This window comes from Centropristis striata, chromosome 15 (genome assembly GCF_030273125.1).
Source record: "Centropristis striata isolate RG_2023a ecotype Rhode Island chromosome 15, C.striata_1.0, whole genome shotgun sequence".
Taxonomy (NCBI): domain Eukaryota; kingdom Metazoa; phylum Chordata; class Actinopteri; order Perciformes; family Serranidae; genus Centropristis; species Centropristis striata.
The window spans coordinates 12,054,701-12,075,053 of NC_081531.1; the positions used below are offsets into that span (position 1 = coordinate 12,054,701).

Sequence of the window (20,353 nt, forward strand, 5' to 3'; positions counted from 1 at the left end):
TTTAAAAAAAAAAAAACTTAAATAAACTGCTATGGATAATAGCACCAGCAGCAGCAACAACAACAACAACAACAACAACAGCAACAACATTCAAGTAGTAGGTAAGATAATATTACAAAACTGTAAAAAAAAAAAATCTGTATATGATAACATTTATTATTATTTTTTTTGTATCTATTTTTACTTTATTTTTATCTTGTGTTTATAATTTCAACATGTTTTTCTTATACTTATTTGGTAGGGAGAAAAAGTTTGCTCTGTTCCATGTAAAAGAATGTCTTGCTGTTTGATCTGCTGTAATTTGCAAACAAAAACTAATAAATACACTCATTTAAAAAAAAAAAAACCCTGTGTGGTAGGCTGGTCAATATGGCTTCATACTTTCAACACTGCTGCAGCCCAATCTATTTTGGGTTTTCACACACACAGTTGAATCCCAGGCACTGACATAACAATAACTCGTGGCTCTCGGTATGCAATCTGATTCAGGGTCAACGTTAAACCCCGAAAGCCAGGAATTTCTGGATATTTCCCGGTAAACCTCGAGTGTTCGGGACCAGCTATTCACTTGTTTCTGGAAAGGTCCAGAGATAGCGAGAACTACGCAAATCTCGCGATGACGCCCGGCGAGACGGCGAGAAGTCAGTGAGACCACCTTGCTGCTGCAGCCTGCCAGCACAGATCAGACACCGGTAATAGTCAGCGGTGTGGATTATGACTATAAGTAGCCATAGTTAACACAGTACAATACAACTACTTCTCTTGGCTTTTACATCATTTTTAAAGCTGTACGTCTGTTTTATTTTTGTGAGTCGAACTGTAGATAGCGTTATAGCTAGAAGACAGTCGTATCGCTGAAGATGTCAGTGGTGGGATTTGACTTGGGCTTCCAAAGCTGCTATGTAGCTGTAGCCCGAGCCGGAGGGATCGAGACAGTCGCTAATGAGTACAGCGACAGATGCACACCGTAAGTACCCAAAATAGAGCTATTATTTGTTGGACTTTTTAGTGGATAGCTACGTAACGTGGAACCATCTAGAATCAATCCTAAACGTACACCGTTTTTGTATCCCGGCATCAACCATGGGGCTCCAGCGAGCTAGCTTGTTAGCTTAACCCACAGTTGTTATCAGCGTTACTGTGTAGTTTGAAACAGGGCTTCATTCGCCCGGTGGAACACAGGCGGGCGGTGCTCCCCCTCGTTCTAATCACAGTCCATGTCTCGAAGGCGAAAGCTCCGGCCAACCGGTGTGCCCCGTGAGGCAAACTGTGCGCCTTGCGTTACGTTCTCAACGATGACGACAGCAGCAAACCGCTTGTTGGAATATTCTAGCAAGTTTAAGTGCCTTAAAGAGTTGGACCTAATATATATGATGTTTATATACATTTAAAATATACATTATAAAATAAAGTTGTCATCTTACGTTAGGTGCTTGTTTTAATTTATCTTCAGCTCATTCGGCTGACATGGCACACTTTGTTCCCTCAGTGGTTGTGGTCCTGTCACCATAGAAATGTGTTTTATATCCATGCCTGACGCCATATCGTCACCCTGTTAAAATGATCGCCTAACTCATTTTCCAAGTTTTGCAGGAAAGACAAAAAACTTAACCAAAACTGTAACATATGACATTTATTGATCATTTCATTCAAAAAGGATGTCACAAAGGATGGCTATTGGCATAGTGATAACGCTGTGTGTAATTTATGTAACTTAAGAGATATAAATTAATATTTTGAACATGCCTTTGTGACCTAAGCAAGATATGGTGACACTTTATTTTGAAGGTGTCTACATAAGAGTCACACAAGCCTGTCAGAAACATGACATGACAAGTATCATGCGCATCAATGTTACTTCAAAGTGTCATTAATGTTCATGACACATCCCATGTCCCCGACTGTGACTTTCCCTTGATTTAAAGTAATAGCTCATTAGATATATTGGGGTTTTGATTGATTTGATTTGATTTCTTTGTGTTGCAAGTTTTTAAGATGAATTTCGTCCAGGTCTTACAATAAAAATTGTGACATTTATTGTTGCCCAGTACTATTTTTAAACTGATGTATTACCAAAGACATTAATTTAACTGTATGAGAAAGAATATTTGAAAATATGGAAACACAATAGTTTGAATCATTTTAGCCACTTTGCACAACAAGTAACAAAACATTAGCTGTGCCATTTTTTAAATTCAAGAAATGTGATCTTAATGAGTGTTCAGTAAACATTAAATATATTTTTAGTACATATATATATTACCATTCAGAACATTTAAATAGCAGTTTGCACATATTTGCAAAATATAGATAGATTTCAAGATTTAGTGGAGGCGTTCGGACCAGAAAATGAAGTCACACCCTGTGTGTGTGTGTGTGTGTGTGTGTGTGTGTGTGTGTGTGTGTGTGTGTGTGTGTGTGTGTGTGTGTTGTAGTTGGAGCTTGTCTGTTCTTTGTTGTGGTAGCTGGTCTGGTGACGCCAAGGTGCGTTCATAAGTGTCCCTTTGTGATGGGTCTGGAATGAGAACAAGAGCCATGTGGAAGCAATCCCTGCTCACTCTCTGAATGCAGTGGACAGCATCTTAAAAAACATAAACATACTGAAAAAAAAAAAAAAAAACATACTGGGATATTTCATTTGGTCTATGTTAAGTGACTTTGATACCTAAAATATTTTTAAATTGAAACCAACATTCAGGCCATTACAGGCATTTTAAATCATATGGCACTATTAATAAACATTAACTTAATTGGAGCATTTTTTTAAACTATGCTTTTTTTTATTTCTATCTTTGACTCTATGAACCGACAAGCCTGCAACACACACGTTACTACTGAAGAAACTAGTTGATTTATTAGATTGCTCAAAAACTTATCATTACAGAATTAAAATGGTGAAGTGTCTTGATTCTTGCTATTTCTTGATATTGTATTTGAATGCTTTTGGCTATTAGTAAAATAATATATGCAATTTCAAAACATCAATTTAGACCACAGGTATTTTGTCATAGTGATGTTTAAGAATTTTTAAGAGATTTAATGTTAAGTCAAAACAATAGTCTGCTAATCAAATAATGATGGAAATTGCTTCTTTTTTTTACCCTAAAAGAAGTAAAAATAATAATAACTGCCCTTTACATCACTTCACATGAGTGGGGGGAAAAAACACCACATCATAAACCGTACTGCTCTGGTCTTGCGATTTTGTGGCCCAGCACCTGTTGAGCCTATTTCCTTTGAGACATGCTGCGCTAACCCTGCTTTGACATCACATACTACACTTGTGTGTTGATGGCGACTATAGCTCTGACATCTGTGTTTGATGGGGATGACGATGACAGGCATGTTTAGACCACAATCGGTATGGATACAAGTGGGCTGACCACACCACTTCAGACTGTTTACAGTACTGTGTGAACTATGAGAGGTGGATTTAAACCAGCATGGAGTGGTCACAAGCCAACATACAGCCACAATCCTGGTTTAAAGAAAACTGAATTAAAAAATGTTGTGATCTATCTGAAGATTTCCCTTTTACACTAACTACTATTTTATGCAAATATCTTCAGAAAACTCATAACAAAATTGTGTCATAGTGTTGCTACTGCATACATAGGAAATGGTCCAGTTTTATGTGGGTTGAGGGCTGAAATGTCATGTATGTGCAGGCATTAAACTATGTAGTAATTTAACAGGGAAGGTATACTATTCTGTTTTGGGGTGTATTTACAAATAGGTTGACATTAGAATGAATAGTCTGTATGTTGTTGCTTGTCTTCCAGGTCATTTGTATCATTTGGACCACGAAATCGATCTATAGGAGCAGCTGCAAAGAGCCAGGTAAGACCATCCCTGTTAACATCCTTAGGTGATTTAATGCAAGATTTTTTAAAGTTGTAACTTTATTCAATTAAATTGTCTCCTCTTTAATATCCTTCATCATGTCCAGGTGGTGACCAACTGTCAGAACACGGTGCAGGGCTTTAAGCAGTTCCATGGCAGGGCATTTGCAGACCCCTATGTCCAGTCAGCCAATTCTAACTTGGTCTATGACCTGGCACAGTTGCCCTCTGGATCCACCGGTATAAAAGTAAGATTTAGATTGTCACTCTGCCTCCGCTGTATTAGATATTACATTGGTAACCATAAGTAGTGGGAGGAAAAGAAGCAATATTTTCTAACAAAATGTCAAAGTAAGGCTTAGGTTAGCACATTTAGCCAGTGGGTGCTCTTATTTATCAGCGATACTGTATGCTTTTCTTATCTTTTTTGCTCCAAAAAGTGCTTCACATAATGCTCTGTCCTCTTATTGTTTTTATCCTGTAAAAAGTCGTCTCAGGTTTCCCTTTTTTATTTGCATTTTGTCTTTTAAAACATTCTGTGATAAGAAAGTACTGTTCTACTCCTGTCTCTATACCTGGCAATCAACTGAATGTGATATATATATATAAAATAAATACTCAAGTTTGATGCCATCAGATAGATGGTGTAAGATTTAAAGCATATCCAAAGGTCTTGCAAAGTACAGAAGTGACAATGCCTGGCTCCACACACTGCAAACAAACAGCACAGCATGTTTTTTTGTGTGTCCCTGTGGAGATAATTAATGAGTCTTCAGAGTAAATGACAAATCAGAGAAGATTTTATCATCCTGTTTTTTCTAGCAACCCTTTCAGATTGTATATTTACACCTTATATACACATATATTTTTATTATCTTGTAGGGTATTTTTTCATGAGTTTCTGTAAAAATGTCTTCAGTGAAACTTAAATGGGGGGTTTCCCTTAATATTTACTGCTATTACAACCTCAATAATAATATCATCTTCCTAATTCTCCTCATCTGCAGGTGATGTACATGGAGGAGGAGAGAGTGTTCAGCATCGAGCAGGTCACTGGCATGCTGCTGACCAAACTGAAGGAGACTGCTGAAAGTGCACTGAAGAAACCAGTTGCAGACTGTGTCATCTCGGTAAGCATTTCTGCAATGGTTTTACCACTTCAGCAGGGTGTCTGATAGAGAAGAGTGCATCCGTTTTCCTGTGAAAATCAGGCTTCTCAAGGTCCAACTGGATGTTTTTTTTTTTTGGCAACCTGTCTTGTCTAATTGGCTTTAAATGTCCTGGGAGGTGTTAATTTACTTGTTGGATGACTGCACCTAGATTATTTAAAGATGTGGCACTGAACTGAAGAGACTTAAAGAGACATGTGACTCACTTTACTTACAGTTCTTCAGGGCTATTCAATTACAAATTCAATCGGACCAGATTTTAACACTTTAATGCTTTCTGCTTATGCACAACTGACAAATATGTGGAATATGTTTATTTTAAAAGCACAATCACAAACCGTAGTGAAACGAAGCTATTGGATGGTTAGATGCAGACAGGAGTAGGCCTGCCATGATAATTATGATATCGACTTATCGTTCGATATATAAAATGGACACGATAGTTTTTGTGGCGTCGATAATTGTTATGCACAATGTCCGGTGCTTGTTGTAAACAAACGGAGGTCGCTTAGTGCTGCTGCAGCACATACATACTGTACTGCTACAGAGCTAACTGTACTGTACTTCTTAAAGGAGCCATGCCACTGTTATAGTGGACGCATTATAACACTGACATTTTGTGCTTTTTTAATAATACTGCAAATGTTTGACAGGCAGTAGGAATTGCCCAAAAAATCTTCGAAACAGCTGTTTATATATTATTTATAATATATAATAACATAATATTTATCTCAGTACAATTTCTGTTTACAGAGCCCGACAGTCTATTTTATTTGTTTTGATTGTAGTTTATTTATCTAGGATGACTTAATATTTATTTACCACATTTTTATTCCAATGTTTAGTATTCCTGAGATTTAAAAATTCATTGCTGTGGAAGAGAATGTACTCAACGATACTTTTGTTTATTGTGATAGTTTCTGGGAAAATATATCGTCCTAAAAATGTGTTATCGTGACAGGCATAGACAGGAGGCGAAGGGGCTCCAAAGCGTCGTGTAGCACTGTCCGCTTTCTTTAGGCGGCAATGTAAACCAATTGTTCAGACAGGACATGGTACTATCTGCATCACTGCATCATTGAAAAGTGCTTGGGTTTTGGATAAAGTGCTTGAAAATGCTTGAAATTCTTACTGTATTTCTCGTGCAATATGACTATAGATAATGTGTCATGTTCAATTAAAAAAATACTGAATTTATTATTGAGATTAGCGAACTGTACTTTTGGTTGTTAGCGTAATACCATCGCTGTTGGTATGGTTGAGTGAAATTACCCCTTTTAGCATGTAAGTACTCATCTAAAACATGCAACTTACGACTGTTGTAGGGTCCTGGAAAAGCTTGCTTGCTTCTGGGCAGGATGTGACCCACGGGCCTTTGATTGAATGGGATGTCTGTACTTTGTGCATTCTCTGGACTAAAGTGGAGTAGTGCATTGCGTCGACAATCCTTCTATTTTGAGTGTCATCCTCTTGCATTTTCAAGTAGTTTGGTCTATAAAATGCCCACTGAAAGCTTTCTCCAAGGTGTATAAATGTATTACCACCTGTTCATGTGACATTTTGAGCTCAAAACACTTCACCAGATGTCTTGTCTGAAAGCTTAATTTCCTCTCTTGCACCTTGTTGGTGAAGAGTGGGATGTGTGTGTTTCTTGCTGTGCTCAGTGTATGTATTCACCAGCAGCGTCTGTTATGTAATGTTACAGATCTCACACAGAAAGGCTGTTACTTTCCCTGGTCCTAAATCTACAGTTTGCATCAGCCCTAGAGGTGGCTAACATGTTATTATTACTGTGGCCAGTAGCTAAATTTAGCCCTTTTCCACAAGGAGATGTTTTGTTTTGGCACTCGGAGTAACGAACACAGCAACGTTATCCAGACATCTTGTGATGCGGCCGATTCATTATCAATCAGTCATTCACACAGAAGGAATACAGGATTTGCTTTGAACTTTTTTGACATCCTTGACGTCTTATCTTTGCCTTACAGTGATACCACTTGGACACAGTTTTATTATTAGTGGTTCCAGTGAAATCACTCATCTGCATTGTTTTTGTCCTCCCAGGTCCCGAGTTATTTCACTGACGCAGATAGAAGGTCTGTCTTGGATGCAGCTCAGATCGCCGGCCTCAACTGTCTACGGCTAATGAATGAAACCACAGCAGGTACATGGAAACACAGTGTTCTTTATGCCTGACAAGTAGCATCTGAATCGTTCTAACCAGTGACTGGGCTTTCAGACAATTAAAATATTGTTCTGTGAGATGACATCCACAGAAGATTCTGTTTTGTGTGAAATGTTTTTATCTTCTTGCCTCTATAAAAGAAAGCTATGAGAAAGTATTGAGTTGCCAACTTCTAAGTATGTGGCTAAAATCATCGCAAAGTAAATGCCATAGCTATACATTTATCAGGGTTCCTGCTGGTCCTTTTTTTTCAAGGTTTGAAAGGTGCTCGAAACTGCTTGAAATGTAGCTTTTATAGTCTACCTACCTAGGTGACACGTTTTTAAACATAATGCTTAATCTGTCACCCTTCTGTGGAATCCTCGCATAAAATATAATTGTGGTTGTTTGTTGCACAATAACATTCAATGTAATGAGACAAAGAAGTGAAATAATCAGTATACTCTATATATTATGTAAATGTGCCACAATAATGCTGCAACATATTTTCATAAACATGCAGAAACTCAGTTTTGTGTTATAGTTTGTAACTTTCCCACCATGAGCAGTGAAGCAAAAGCATGAAACTAAGCTTACATTTAGTGGTATGTTTGCAGCCTGGTAGTTCTATAAACAGTACATCAGATCTAGTTCAGTGTTCTAACACCAGACTTTTTCTGTTTGTTGCAGTGACTCTGGCATATGGTATCTACAAGCAGGACCTGCCAGCTCCAGAAGAGAAGCCCAGGATAGTGGTGTTTGTGGACGTGGGCCACTCAGGTTACCAGGTGTCAGTTTGTGCCTTTAACAAGGGAAAGCTCAAGGTGAGTAATGAATAATTTGTGCCCATTCTGAAAAGCAATACTCACAGGGGAATGTTTTTTAGGGCAGGTTATGATGATAAAGCACTATGTTCTTTGCAAGTTTTGTCAAAAAGTTGGTAATTTCTTTTTCTCATGTTGGCAGAGGTAAGCAGTGCTACTTAGCAATAGTTTTTAAATTACTTGTTTAGCGTAATAATTAAGCTGAAATGTAAAATAATTTGAATAGATTTAATCAGCAGAAAGAACATTTAATCCACATGTCACGCATGTTATTGCTTATGATGAATGCCATATGTGTCAGCTGCCTTGAAACCAAAGTACGCCAAACCAGAAAGTAGTTTTAAAAGAATTTAATAGAAACACTTAAATTCACACATTTATTTCAGCAGAATGTGGTTAATTCAGTCCCACACCAAACAAACTATATGAAATAATCATGATCAAAACATACAATCAAAGTTAATATCAACAGCTGGTAAAATAAACATTTATTCCCCGGGGTATACATTTATTCTCTAAACATGCATTCATACTTCTATTTATTTATATGTGATAATAAAAGTTTCAATAGCCTACAAATGAAAATGCCTAAAAATGTCAGGATTTTACTCTTTGCAATTTAGCTCATGAAAGTTGTTTATTCTGCTTTTGTCATTTGTTATCCTAACATGCATCCATCCTAAACATACAGCTATGCAGTGACAATTTAAAAACATTGACCTCTCACCTTCCTCCACCCTCAGATCCTGGCCACAGCGTTTGATTCTGAGCTCGGCGGAAAGGATTTTGACGCCATCCTGGTCAACCATTTCTGTGAGGAGTTTGGGAAAAAGTACAAGCTGGATGTCAAGACCAAGCCCCGGGCCCTGGTCCGACTGCACCAAGAGTGCGAGAAGCTCAAGAAGCTAATGAGTGCCAACTCCTCCGACCTGCCTCTCAACATTGAGTGCTTCATGAATGACATCGATGTCTCCAGTAAGCTCAACAGGTGAGCTGCAGCGGTCCTTTAATACTGTTAGGCCGTACCATTATTCTGATTTTTCTTGTCTGTGGACCAGTGTCTGAATGTTAAATAGGGCTGCTAAAGATTACCACAAATTAAAAATCTTATTGCTATTATTAGAAATGACTTTTAGAGGTACTGTGTGTGTGGGTCTATAAATAATCTGTGACCATGTGTCCCCAGAGGACAGTTTGAGGAGATGTGTGCGGGGCTGCTGGCCAAAGTAGAGGGTCCCCTGCGCAGCGTCATGGAACAAGCCAGTGAGTATATCTGACTTTATTAGCGGCTGGACTTTCCCCATCAGCACGTGCACACTCGCGTAGAGTGTGAGATAGTTCTTCCCTCCGGACAATGCCTCCCTTTAATCATTCATTGCATCCTCTCTATCTCCTCTTGCTCTTTCAGATAGCATAGCAGTCACATAGAGTAGAATATCATTCTTTATTGTCATTGCACAAGTCCTCTTGGTGCTTATAAATTAAAAATGAATAAATAAAGGCAAATAGAGTTCTAACATAATACAAGACAAAATAAAACATACTTGTCCAGCTATTCACAGACATTCACAGACAGCCCCCCTCTCTACCCTCCCATATCCCCCCATACATTGACATACATTTTCTAGTGCATGTTTTGAATGAGAAAAGTGCATACAGTCCGACACTCAGAGGGGCTCAGTCTCTAAGTGACCGTGTGTGAGGGTGGCATATAGATAATAAAAATGTACCAGAGTAGTACTGTGAAGTGTTGAGAAAGATGTCACTTTAAAAAACAAACTCTCCTGGATGCTATTTTTATACTAACGCACATGGCTTCCCCTTAATATCTGTGTGCTGTTTTTGATTAGAGTGATGAAAGTGCAGCTGTGACTTTATAAGCTTCAACAGGCCTGTTTTGTATCCTCCTTCTCTCCTGATTCTTGTCACCCAGAGCTGAAAAGGGAAGATATCTACGCGGTGGAGATCGTGGGCGGCGCCTCCAGAATCCCCGCCATTAAAGAGCGCATCAGCAAATTCTTCGGCAAAGAGCTGAGCACCACGCTGAACGCAGACGAGGCCGTGGCCAGAGGCTGTGCTCTGCAGGTACAGCTCACCTGTCGTGACCAACACTTTGGTCCTGTTAGTGACTCACACAGCAAACTCCCTCACTGACAGCTCTGAGAGCAGAGTGGGAGCACTATGACACATGCACATCATGTTTAAGTGATGCAACTTATTTGTGTTCATTCAGGATTTGTGTTTTTTATTTCTTATTTTAAGTCATCTAAATGTATATCACATAGAGAAAACACTATAGATTTGCTAGAAACAATAAAGAATACAATTTAAAAGTTTGGGTTTTTTTTTGGTAACTTGTGTTTTTGTATTTTTCTCCTCAGTGTGCTATCTTGTCACCAGCTTTCAAAGTCAGAGAGTTCTCCATTACAGATGTTGTCCCCTATTCCATCTCTCTGAAGTGGAATTCAGCCGCAGAGGAGGGATTGAGGTACGATCATTTTTAAGTGTCACCAGCAAATGTTTAATGCTACCTATACATCAGACGACTTTGAAAAGATTTGGAAAAGACTCCCGGAAAACTCTAGGCTCACACCTGCTCACATCTAAAGACAAGTGTCAATTTTAGACAGACTGTGAATCTTGCAGGGTCACTATTTACAAGACTACAACTAGAATCTTTTAGTATTTTTTTCCTACCATGAAGCAGAAGAGAAGCAGCTTTTGGCTACAGCTGCTCTAGTGTGTGCAGTGGTTTGTGAAATTTGTTTGTGACATGAAAAGTTAACTATTTTACAGTAAAAACAGATATAAAGAAGAATAAAGGAAAGGACATTTTAGAAATAAATTCAAGATATACATTTATGTCCTATTTAATTAGATTTTGTTTAATTGAATAGTTATATTTATCAGCTCTATCAACTTTCATTTAGTTAATCATACATTAATCATCGGTTATTTATGACTTATTTATGTATACATTTGTTTATACATTTAATACTGTTCTCTTTACTAAGAAACAGCGCCCCCAAAAATACTGCTTGTGGCTGTAAATATGACATCACTATATTTTTATTTAGGACTAACCTTACTAGCATTATTATGATGTTACTTTTTCCTGTCGAAGTGGTTTTACTGCCCGAGACTTGGAAAAGACTGATATGGAACCGCGCAGATTACTACCTTAAACTTAACGATCAAGATGACAGGAGTGAGCAAACTCCTAGATTTACTAAAGCCTTTCAGTTTTTAGTCGATAGTTGGGACTGGGTAAATCTTTTGGTGTAAGCCCAGCATTACTTGATGTTTGAATCTCACTGGGAGAAAACTTTATCACACCTTTTATCTGGATATCATACTTTACACATTTCTGTTCAGCTAATACCCTATTTTGTTGCTGATATGAATATCAATGTACCCTACCATATTATGGGGTTTAATCCATCAGGACTTCAGTAATTTAGTTTTAAAAATCTTCCCTTAACCTGTAATAAAGAAATGTTTGTTTTGGCCACACCTGCCTACTTCCCATCTTTTCAGACACATTGACTTGTACCTGCAGGTTTTTTTTGCCACACCTGCACACACCCAAAGTCCATGTGTGCCACACACATCTATAATCTGTAATCTCTGACAGTTGCATTCAAATGTTATTAGATCATTTATAAATCCTGACTATCATCCAGCTCTGTAAATGTCCTTGTCCTTATTATTGTTGTCTTATTGACCTCCTGCTGCTGTGTGTTTCCAGTGATTGTGAGGTGTTCCCAAAGAACCATGCAGCCCCGTTCTCCAAAGTTTTGACCTTCTACAGGAAAGAGCCCTTCAACCTTGAAGGCTACTACAACAACCCCAAGGAGCTGCCCTACCCTAACACCGCTATAGGTACTGCAAGTTTAACTTAAGTGGAACACAATTATTGACCGTATTAAGAGAGACGTGTACAAGACAAGTTTGGAAATGCTGTAGTTATAACTGAAAAATAGTTTCTGGGAATTTTTTGTGTTTAATAATATTTAGTTTGGACACTTGGATTTAAGCTTGAATTGCAGGTATAAGTAGAGGTAGTTCATTTTTGATCCTTGACATTTGCTTCCAGTCATCTCTGCCATTTTGGTGTCAAAGGGTGCAGGTGACACTGGCCCAGGGGTAACTAATGAACATGTACTGTATATGGTTGACCCTTAAATTGGTTCAAGAACAACAGTTCACTTACTTGTAACTTGTTATCATTGAATACTTTCCAACTTCTAATTTTATACCCCAACCCCACCGTTACAGCACCATGTGCCACTGATGTGAACAAGTAAAGCGACCTGCAGTCTGACTAGCTCAGCCAGAATACCTCAGCAAAAGTCAGGGGCTCAATAAAGAAAAGCCAGGATTCAGAGTGAGCAAGCTTTGTTTGACAGGCGAAGCTGAACATAACACTGGTAAGAAGCGAGGCAAACCAAGTTTTAAATCTAGTCCAGATACTGGCGTCGCAAATAGATGACCTAAGGCAACCGTTGGTACCAACCATGTTATCTATGTCTTGCTATTTTATCAGGAAAGGGTTAATAAATAATGCTAGTTTAGTTAGGCTACTTTTTCGCAAAAAGAGAAAGCGGCATTGCCAATATCCAAAGGTGTATCTGCATAAGAAGTAAGTGGTGTTTGAGTGTTTAGGAAATTTTTTGCCCCTTTGACCCTATACATCATTTATTTTGGCTCACCTGTTTGCTCCAGTTCCATGTTAGCTCCTGGTTTTAAACATTTTCAACTATTTTACAGTTCAAATGATGGCAACCATTAACCATGTATTCAATAATTATCCAACTCTATCCAGCCTGTAGTCACATGATGTTTGATGTCATGCTAATTATTGCTAAAACATGTTCGTTTTACAGGTAAATAGTTTAATTTCCGGCAAATATGAAATGTCCTTTCCTATAATTTAGCTTCCTCAACAGTCCTCTTCAATGTAAAAACATATTCTCTCCTATTCTAACCTTTTTCTCTTTCCTCCACCCTACAGGTCGGTTCCTGATCCAAAATGTGGTTCCTCAGGCCTCTGGGGAGTGTGCAAAGGTCAAAGTGAAAGTTCGGGTCAATGTTCACGGCATGTTCAGTGTATCGAGTGCCTCGCTCATAGAGGTTCTGAAAACAGCTGAGGGGGACGAGCCAATGGATACAGAGCAGACGGGGAAGGAGGAGGAGGTGTGTACTCTGTGTGTTTGAACTGGGTGTAAGAGAATAATGAATGTGTGTGTGTGAGAAGGACATAGAGAAACACACTCACAGATCCAGTACACACAATCAGTCTGGCCACACCTTGATTTTTTTAACAGTCTGTAATGTCATCACTGTGGAATTTAGTATGTCTTGCCTTAACAAGCTCAACACAGCTTCAAGGGGTTGCATTTATCTCTCGCTAATGCCGCCTTTGTAATTTTTTTGCCATTTTATTTTGGGTCGTTCGTCACCGTTCGTGCTCCAGAGTCAACTGTTTGGCCTTTTTCCCTACATTAGTGCGTCATTAGTGTTCCTCTGAGTGAAAGTCTTTCAAAAGGCTGAAAATAATCTCAAAGCTGACACAGTCAAAAATGGGAAATACAAAAAAAAATACTTAGAGGTATTTCAATATCTGTATGTATCAGATGATCGGGAAGAGACAGGGCAGCAGCTTGGATATGACGTTAATTAAAAGAAAAAACTCAAAAGTTTCTGTTGTGAAAGCTTCAGATAAAAAAAAAAAAAATGCTCAGAGAAGGGATCAACAGCAAGGACAAACACGGAGCAAGTGTTGTCAGTGGTTATGTAATTGCTCTCACTGCCAGAGGGGGAGACAAATGCAACAAACACAATCAAGAAGCTTAAAAATCATAAGTGAGACTGAATCAGGGGTGTTTAATTTGTGTGTAGTTGGCAGTGTGAGATTCAATCCCCTTTATTTAGAGATTTATTTGAGATTGCCTGAACCCTGAGTTCAGATCAAACCAGCAGCAAAATGCTGTACGTTATCTTCTCTATAATGAATGTACTGTGTCTTTGCTTGTGTTACCGTGTGTCAGAACAAAATGCAGGTGGACCAGGAGGATCAGAAACAACAGACTGGAGACAACGGAGACAAGAAATCAGAGGCTGAAGAGATGGAGGTAACCTTGTGCTGGGCGATAAGGCAATCACTATCATGTCAATACAAGTTCAATACCATATAGTTTAAGGCACAATTACCCTCTGTCCTTCCTTCCTAATTTCAAGGATATTTTCTAATGATATACCATTATGATTCCATGTTTCCCATTTCACTACTTTATTTCTTTTTAATTTTTTTATTAGGAAGTTTTGAAGGAAAGAAGCAAATAAACGAGAGGAAAAAAAGTATAGAAATAGGGAAACTAAGAAGGACATAAGTGCTAATGGAAGGAATTAAGGAAAGAAGGAAGGCAGTGAATCTCCTGCTTCCGTCAGAAACACTACATACATTACACATACATAAACAAATTTGTTTAAATAATTGAAACCAATTTTTTAAATCAAACATTCTATCGTGATATGATTTGAAAACTGTTGTGGTGCCTTCAAATGGGGTCGTGTTTACGAGTTCCATTTGAAGGCAGCATTTTCGGCCATATCGCCCTGCATTAAGGTACCCGTTACATTAAGTGCACTGTCGCAACACTGGGGAAAGGGGAAACATGGGAGTCAAACAAACAAACAAACAAACAAACAAACAAAAATAATTGTAAGTAAGTCAAATTGGAGATAAACAAGGCAAGAGAAAGTGGTGGCAGATATTAACCATGCAGCTGGGACTGGCTGCAGTGGTTGGGAGAGAGTGAGTGAGGTGGAGGATGGGCCTTTTGTAAGTGGATTAGGTACCACTGATTGCACAGGAGGATTTAGTTGATTAAGAGCTTCCTGAAATGAAGAATGACAGCCAGGTGCACACAACAAGAATAGCAGCTGTTCCTGTAACATGTTTCTCACTGGATGTTTAGCATTTTCAGTGAAGGATGTTGTGAATTTTCACACGCATACACATCATAGAAGGACTTCTATTATGGCTTTGGTAACTCTTTGGGTATTTTATTTAATTACACACTTACATTACCACTTTAAGACAAACAAATGTAATATAATTCCTTAATGATAACTCCCTAATAACAGGGATTTGGGGTCTGAACTGAATTAATTATAAAATCAATTTGACAGTGACAGTATAGTAAGTATGCATCATATTTTATTCAGATTAGATCGATAGATCGATTACTTTATTCATCCTCGAAGAGAAATTCGGTTGTCACAGCTGTCCGGTATTTAAGTACAATAAAATACAATAGAATAAAATAAAAACAACAATAGAAAGATGATGGTAATTGTACTGATGATATGATGGTAATAATGTTATTGTGACGAGACAGTATATAATTATAGTACAGTGTATATATATAGTATATAATATATAATAATAATACTAATAATATGATCATAATAATAAGGGCAAATTGATGGGAAATCTTACAAACATCCTCGGATTCACACATGTTGGCTACAGCTCATGCTAAATATTGACATACAAATATTGTGTTAGTTGAATGTTTAATTTCCACAGACTTGACTGATTGAATTCCTTCTCTCCTGTTGCAGACAACAGACGACGGCAAGCCGGGGAAGAAGAACGACCAGCCCCCTCAGGCGAAGAAGCCCAAAGTCAAAACGAAGACAGTGGATCTGCCCATAGAGAACAGTTTGCACTGGCAGCTGCCCAATGACGTACTAAATCTGTTTGTGGAGAATGAGGTAATGGTCTAAAAATCACCAGGAATGTCTAGCATGCACTCACAGTGTTGCTCCAACACATGTGCTAGCGAGACTAACTGGTCCTGGTTTTATTGGCTTGTTATTGAAAACAAATAGGAATAACTGTGGGTCACTTTACAATTTATGTTTATAAAATAATAACATTGATGATACATGATATGACAACATAATATTCTAAAACTACTTTTTCCCAGGGTTCAAGACTGCGAAAAAAACTTTTCACGACCGTCCCGCCAAACAATTTTGACTGTCTTAAAGTGAATGGAATTATTAGTTACGCAGTAAGAATACCATTACATGTTGAAAATACATTTTATTTATTTTAATAGCTGTACAGAAAAAAATTCACACCTTAAGATACAGAATTAACAGGATTAATATTAAAATAATCAAGATTAGATCTGAGTCGGCAGCTGTTTCTTTTTAGTTTATGTAAAACACTTGTACCTCAGCGGAAAAATGTATCTAGTTACTTTAATCTGGTAAAGTGTAATGACTGATGAAAAGTATCTGTAATTTCCAAATTCAAAGTATTTCAGTACATGTATTTTCTGTAAAACTGTTACAGAAGACTGCAATTTGATTAACGCATCATTTTCCTCTGAACAGAAGCTCTTCAGTTCTGCTGTGTGTTTAGCTGCGTTAGCCAAACAGAAACCAGGACTCTGCTGCCCACCAGCTGCCAACAGCTTACTAGCTCTCCTCCCAGTGATAGTAACTCTAGTAGCAGCATGAGGAGACATGCTCCATTATAGTCTGTTTGTTTTTTGCTAAGCAATAATCAAACATTGATAGAGAAATCCCTTTAGTCCTGAAGGTGTCGCAGAGACGATCGATGTTCATTCCAAACATTTTTTTCCTATCATCCCTGGGACAACAGTACACTGTTAGTCTCGAGCCCTGTTTATAAGTTTTTTTAAGATTCCATAGTGCTTCTTAACTTTCTCACTTCACACCACAACATGATGGTTACATTTCACCAAGGATTTAATTCTTTTTTTATTAAAGGCATGCCATGTAATCTCAGGGAGTGAATGATCTAGAGTTAAATCTGATAAAGTTACATTCTGGCTCTAAATATGATTCTCCCGATATGAGCATCAATCACAGAATTCATATTTCTGCCCATTCTCTCCGTCCTCAAGCGGTTTGTTTGTGTGCACTTCCGCTGACTCATCAGTAACGTTTTTTATTGTGACTCTTTCAGGGTAAGATGATCATGCAGGATAAGCTGGAGAAGGAGAGGAATGACGCAAAGAACAACGTGGAGGAGTACGTGTACGACATGAGGGATAAACTGCACGGCCTCCTGGAGAAGTTTGTGAATGAAGCTGTGAGTAGAGATCACACATTTGACGCAATACAGCACATGTGTACAGACACTTAAAATCAGATATACTGCATTTAATGTATTAATGATGTTTGTACATTTTGAATCTAATCTTAGTTCTTGTGTAACATGCAGGATCGCGACACATTCTCATTAAAACTGGAGGACACAGAGAACTGGCTGTATGAAGACGGAGAGGACCAACAGAAACAAGTTTACATTGACAAACTGGCTGAGCTTAAGGTAACCAGTCTAACTGGACTGATGTTTCAAAGTAAAATAGTAATTTTCCCATTCAAAAATGAACTCATAGATGTTAACTAGATGGTTCATTATACTGTTTTGGCACTGTACAGGTGACAGTAATACATGTAGCACCAAAGCTTAAGGCAATTATTTAAAAATTATAAGTAAATTAGGAAGTTTTTTGGGGTGAAATAAGAGATTTTTTTATTCTCAACAATCTTTCTATTTGTCAGAAGGCAATTGGTTTATTTTGTCATTCAGTGGCGAATAATCTTTTTGTCTATTGTGTTTCTGACTTGCTGGATGACTAGCTGACAATACATGATGTTTTTCCTTTCTGCAGAAAATGGGCCAGCCGATTTGTGAGAGATACATGGAAGCCGAGGAGCGACCAAAAGCATTTGAGGAGCTCGGCAGACAGATTCAGATGTACATGAAAGTCATTGAATCTTACAAGGCAAAGGTAAACTAGATTTTCTTGGTAACATATGGAATTTTTAACAGTTAATGTGGTCGTATGTTAGATTATTGATTGAACAGACGTCATTATATATCCGTGTTCTTCCCGACAGGATGAGCTGTACGATCACCTGGATGAGCTGGAGGTGATGCGGGTGGACAAGCAGGTGAAGGAGGCCATGGTCTGGCTGAACGGGAAGATGAACCAGCAGAATAACCAGGACCTCACTCTGGACCCAGTGATCAAAGTCACAGAGATCCAGGCCAAGACTAGGGTACTATATCTTGCATGAGATATAAGTTAAAAACATGTCTGATACACCTGTGGTTGAGACCCAGGTTACAGCCACCTGCAGCTTTGTAGTCGGAGCAAAGTCTTAATAAATACTCAAATGAGCAGAGCATGCCCACTTAATTACTTAGTTTTTACCCCTCCTCTAACACAGCTATTCTTCCCATTGGGGTCGCGAGATGATTTCTGGGGGTCGCCAAAACATTTTGGAAGTCAGCTCTGTCTCCACTGTGTTAAAATGTTATTGTGTTTTAGTCTTTTTGGTAATTTTATGTCTTTTTTTTTTTGGTAATTTTGTGTCTTTTTTGGTCATTTTGTGTCTTTTTTTGGTCAATTTGTTTCTTTCTTTGGTCATTTTTTGTCCTTTTGGTCATTTTGTGTCTTTTTGGTCATTTTGTGTCTTTTTTTAAGTCATTTTCTGTCTTTTTTTGTCATTTTCTGTCTTTTTCTGGTCATTTTGTTTCTTTTTTGGGTGATCTGAACTGTGCATGTGAGATTCTGTTCAGTGAGCGGGGGTCGCGGACAACATGCATATTAAATTGGGGGTCGCGACTCAAAAAGGTTGAGAACTACTGCTCTAACAAATGATTTCTTCTTCCCTGTTCAGGAGCTGTATACAGCCTGCAACCAGGTACTGTCCAAACCCAAGCCCAAGGTGGAGCCTCCTAAGGAGGAGAAGACAGAGAATGGGCCAGTCAACGGGCAGGAGGGAACTAACGGCCAACCATGCAACTCAGACAAAACCACATCTACAGGCACGGAACAGGGAACAGCGGAGAACAAGCCCCCTGAAATGGACATTGACTAACTGTTGTGACTGTTTCACTTCTGTTTGTCCTGCCCCTGATTCTGTCCTTCTGAGATCTGTTTGTGACACAGAAGACACAGACAGCAGCATCCCTGATCAACGCTATTTATCAGTCAGCCTCCTTGGCATGTCATTTTTCCTTTTCTTTAATGAATACAAAAATATTGCATAATATCAATACTGACTGGACTACTTTTCAACATAGAAGTTGTGCGCGTGGGGTGGAAACTGCTTTCTCCGTGTTGCTTTGATGGCCATTATGTTAAAGATTGTTTTGTTCAGCAGCATCTCCTGAGCATATTTAAGCTAAGAATGTCCGAATTAAAGAATTGTAAGCAAAGTGGCTAAGCAAAAAAAAAATAGTAATACACACAGGACTCATGAAAATGTAAAATATTGCGGTATATCTTTTACGGCATAGGTACAGTGGTACATGTAAACGAACATGGATTGTTCCAAGTTGTACAAGACAAATAGTGCATTTTTTTTCACCACAAATAATTGTAACTGCTGGATTATGATGTATTTAGTTTTAAAGGAAGAAAGGAGTTTTTGTTGCGTTTACTTGTACTATATGTTGAAATTAGATACAAGTTACTGTCATGCAGTATTTCATTGTTTGGCTTTTCTCATTCAAAAGCAATGATCCGTTGGTTGTTCTCTGGTAGCCTTGTACTGTTTTTTTTTCTACATAACGATGTGAATGCTGGTTCAACAAATCTCCGTCAGGGTGCTGCTGTTGTTGCCACATCACCAAAAAAAACAAAAATAAATCTTGACAAACAAATACCTGCAATGTGAGAGATAAGTTATTGACAAGGAATGGGCATTCATTGGCGTTATTGGTCCTACAGCTGCCTGTAGACCCCAATGGACGTTTGGTTAACTGACTTTCAAAAGGTTCTGTTAAGCACAGGTATGGTAGCTATAAAATACTACTTTATGTGTGTCAGGTCCTCCCACCAGCCCTGTTGGTAAAGTTGACCTAAAGGATATTCATTGCAGTTTTGACAGTGATGAAGCTTAACAATAAGTAAAATAGTCAGTTACTTGGCATACAATTATTTGGAAATAGCTTTATTAATGAATAAACTGTGCTGAAATAGTTTTTCCAAGCAAAAAATAGGCCAAAAGACCACTGGTCCCAATTTCTGCTGATTTTCTTCTATTTTTATAAACTTTATTGAATTTTGGATGAACAAAACAAGCTATTTAAATATCATATACCACTTTTCTGTGGAAATGTGATGGCCAATTTTCACAAGTAATTCATCAAGAAAATCTGCAACAGATTAAACACATTTGATAAACAAATTAGTATCTGATCTGCTCCTGTAGCAAAATGGGTGAAAAACAAAACACAAATTTCTCAAATGAAAAAAAGAAATTACTAAATGCTGATGTAACAACCAGACA

At 38.1% G+C, this 20,353-nt stretch overlaps 1 protein-coding gene across 1 annotated transcript; it reads left to right on the forward strand.

Annotated features, from left to right (window-relative positions):
• Positions 1–643: 643 nt before the first annotated feature.
• Positions 644–19,523, forward strand: hspa4a (heat shock protein 4a). The gene is made up of 19 exons (XM_059352468.1): positions 644–967; positions 3,783–3,840; positions 3,950–4,090; positions 4,850–4,972; positions 7,076–7,175; positions 7,866–7,999; positions 8,743–8,987; positions 9,186–9,262; positions 9,933–10,084; positions 10,381–10,487; positions 11,748–11,881; positions 13,014–13,195; positions 14,050–14,133; positions 15,629–15,781; positions 17,010–17,135; positions 17,268–17,375; positions 17,722–17,841; positions 17,951–18,112; positions 18,737–19,523. Exons 1-19 carry the CDS (start codon positions 861–863, stop codon positions 18,935–18,937), a joined length of 2,514 nt encoding a protein of 837 aa, XP_059208451.1. The 5' UTR covers positions 644–860; the 3' UTR covers positions 18,938–19,523.
• The last annotated feature ends 830 nt before the right edge of the window (positions 19,524–20,353 follow it).

Coding starts and splice junctions, on each gene's coding strand:
- hspa4a (XM_059352468.1), top strand. CDS start 861: ATGTCAGTGGTGGGATTTGACTTGGGCTTCCAAAGCTGCTATGTAGCT. Junction 968..3,782: donor TACAGCGACAGATGCACACC/GTAAGTACCCAA, acceptor CTTGTCTTCCAG/GTCATTTGTATCATTTGGAC. Junction 9,263..9,932: donor CAGCGTCATGGAACAAGCCA/GTGAGTATATCT, acceptor CTTGTCACCCAG/AGCTGAAAAGGGAAGATATC.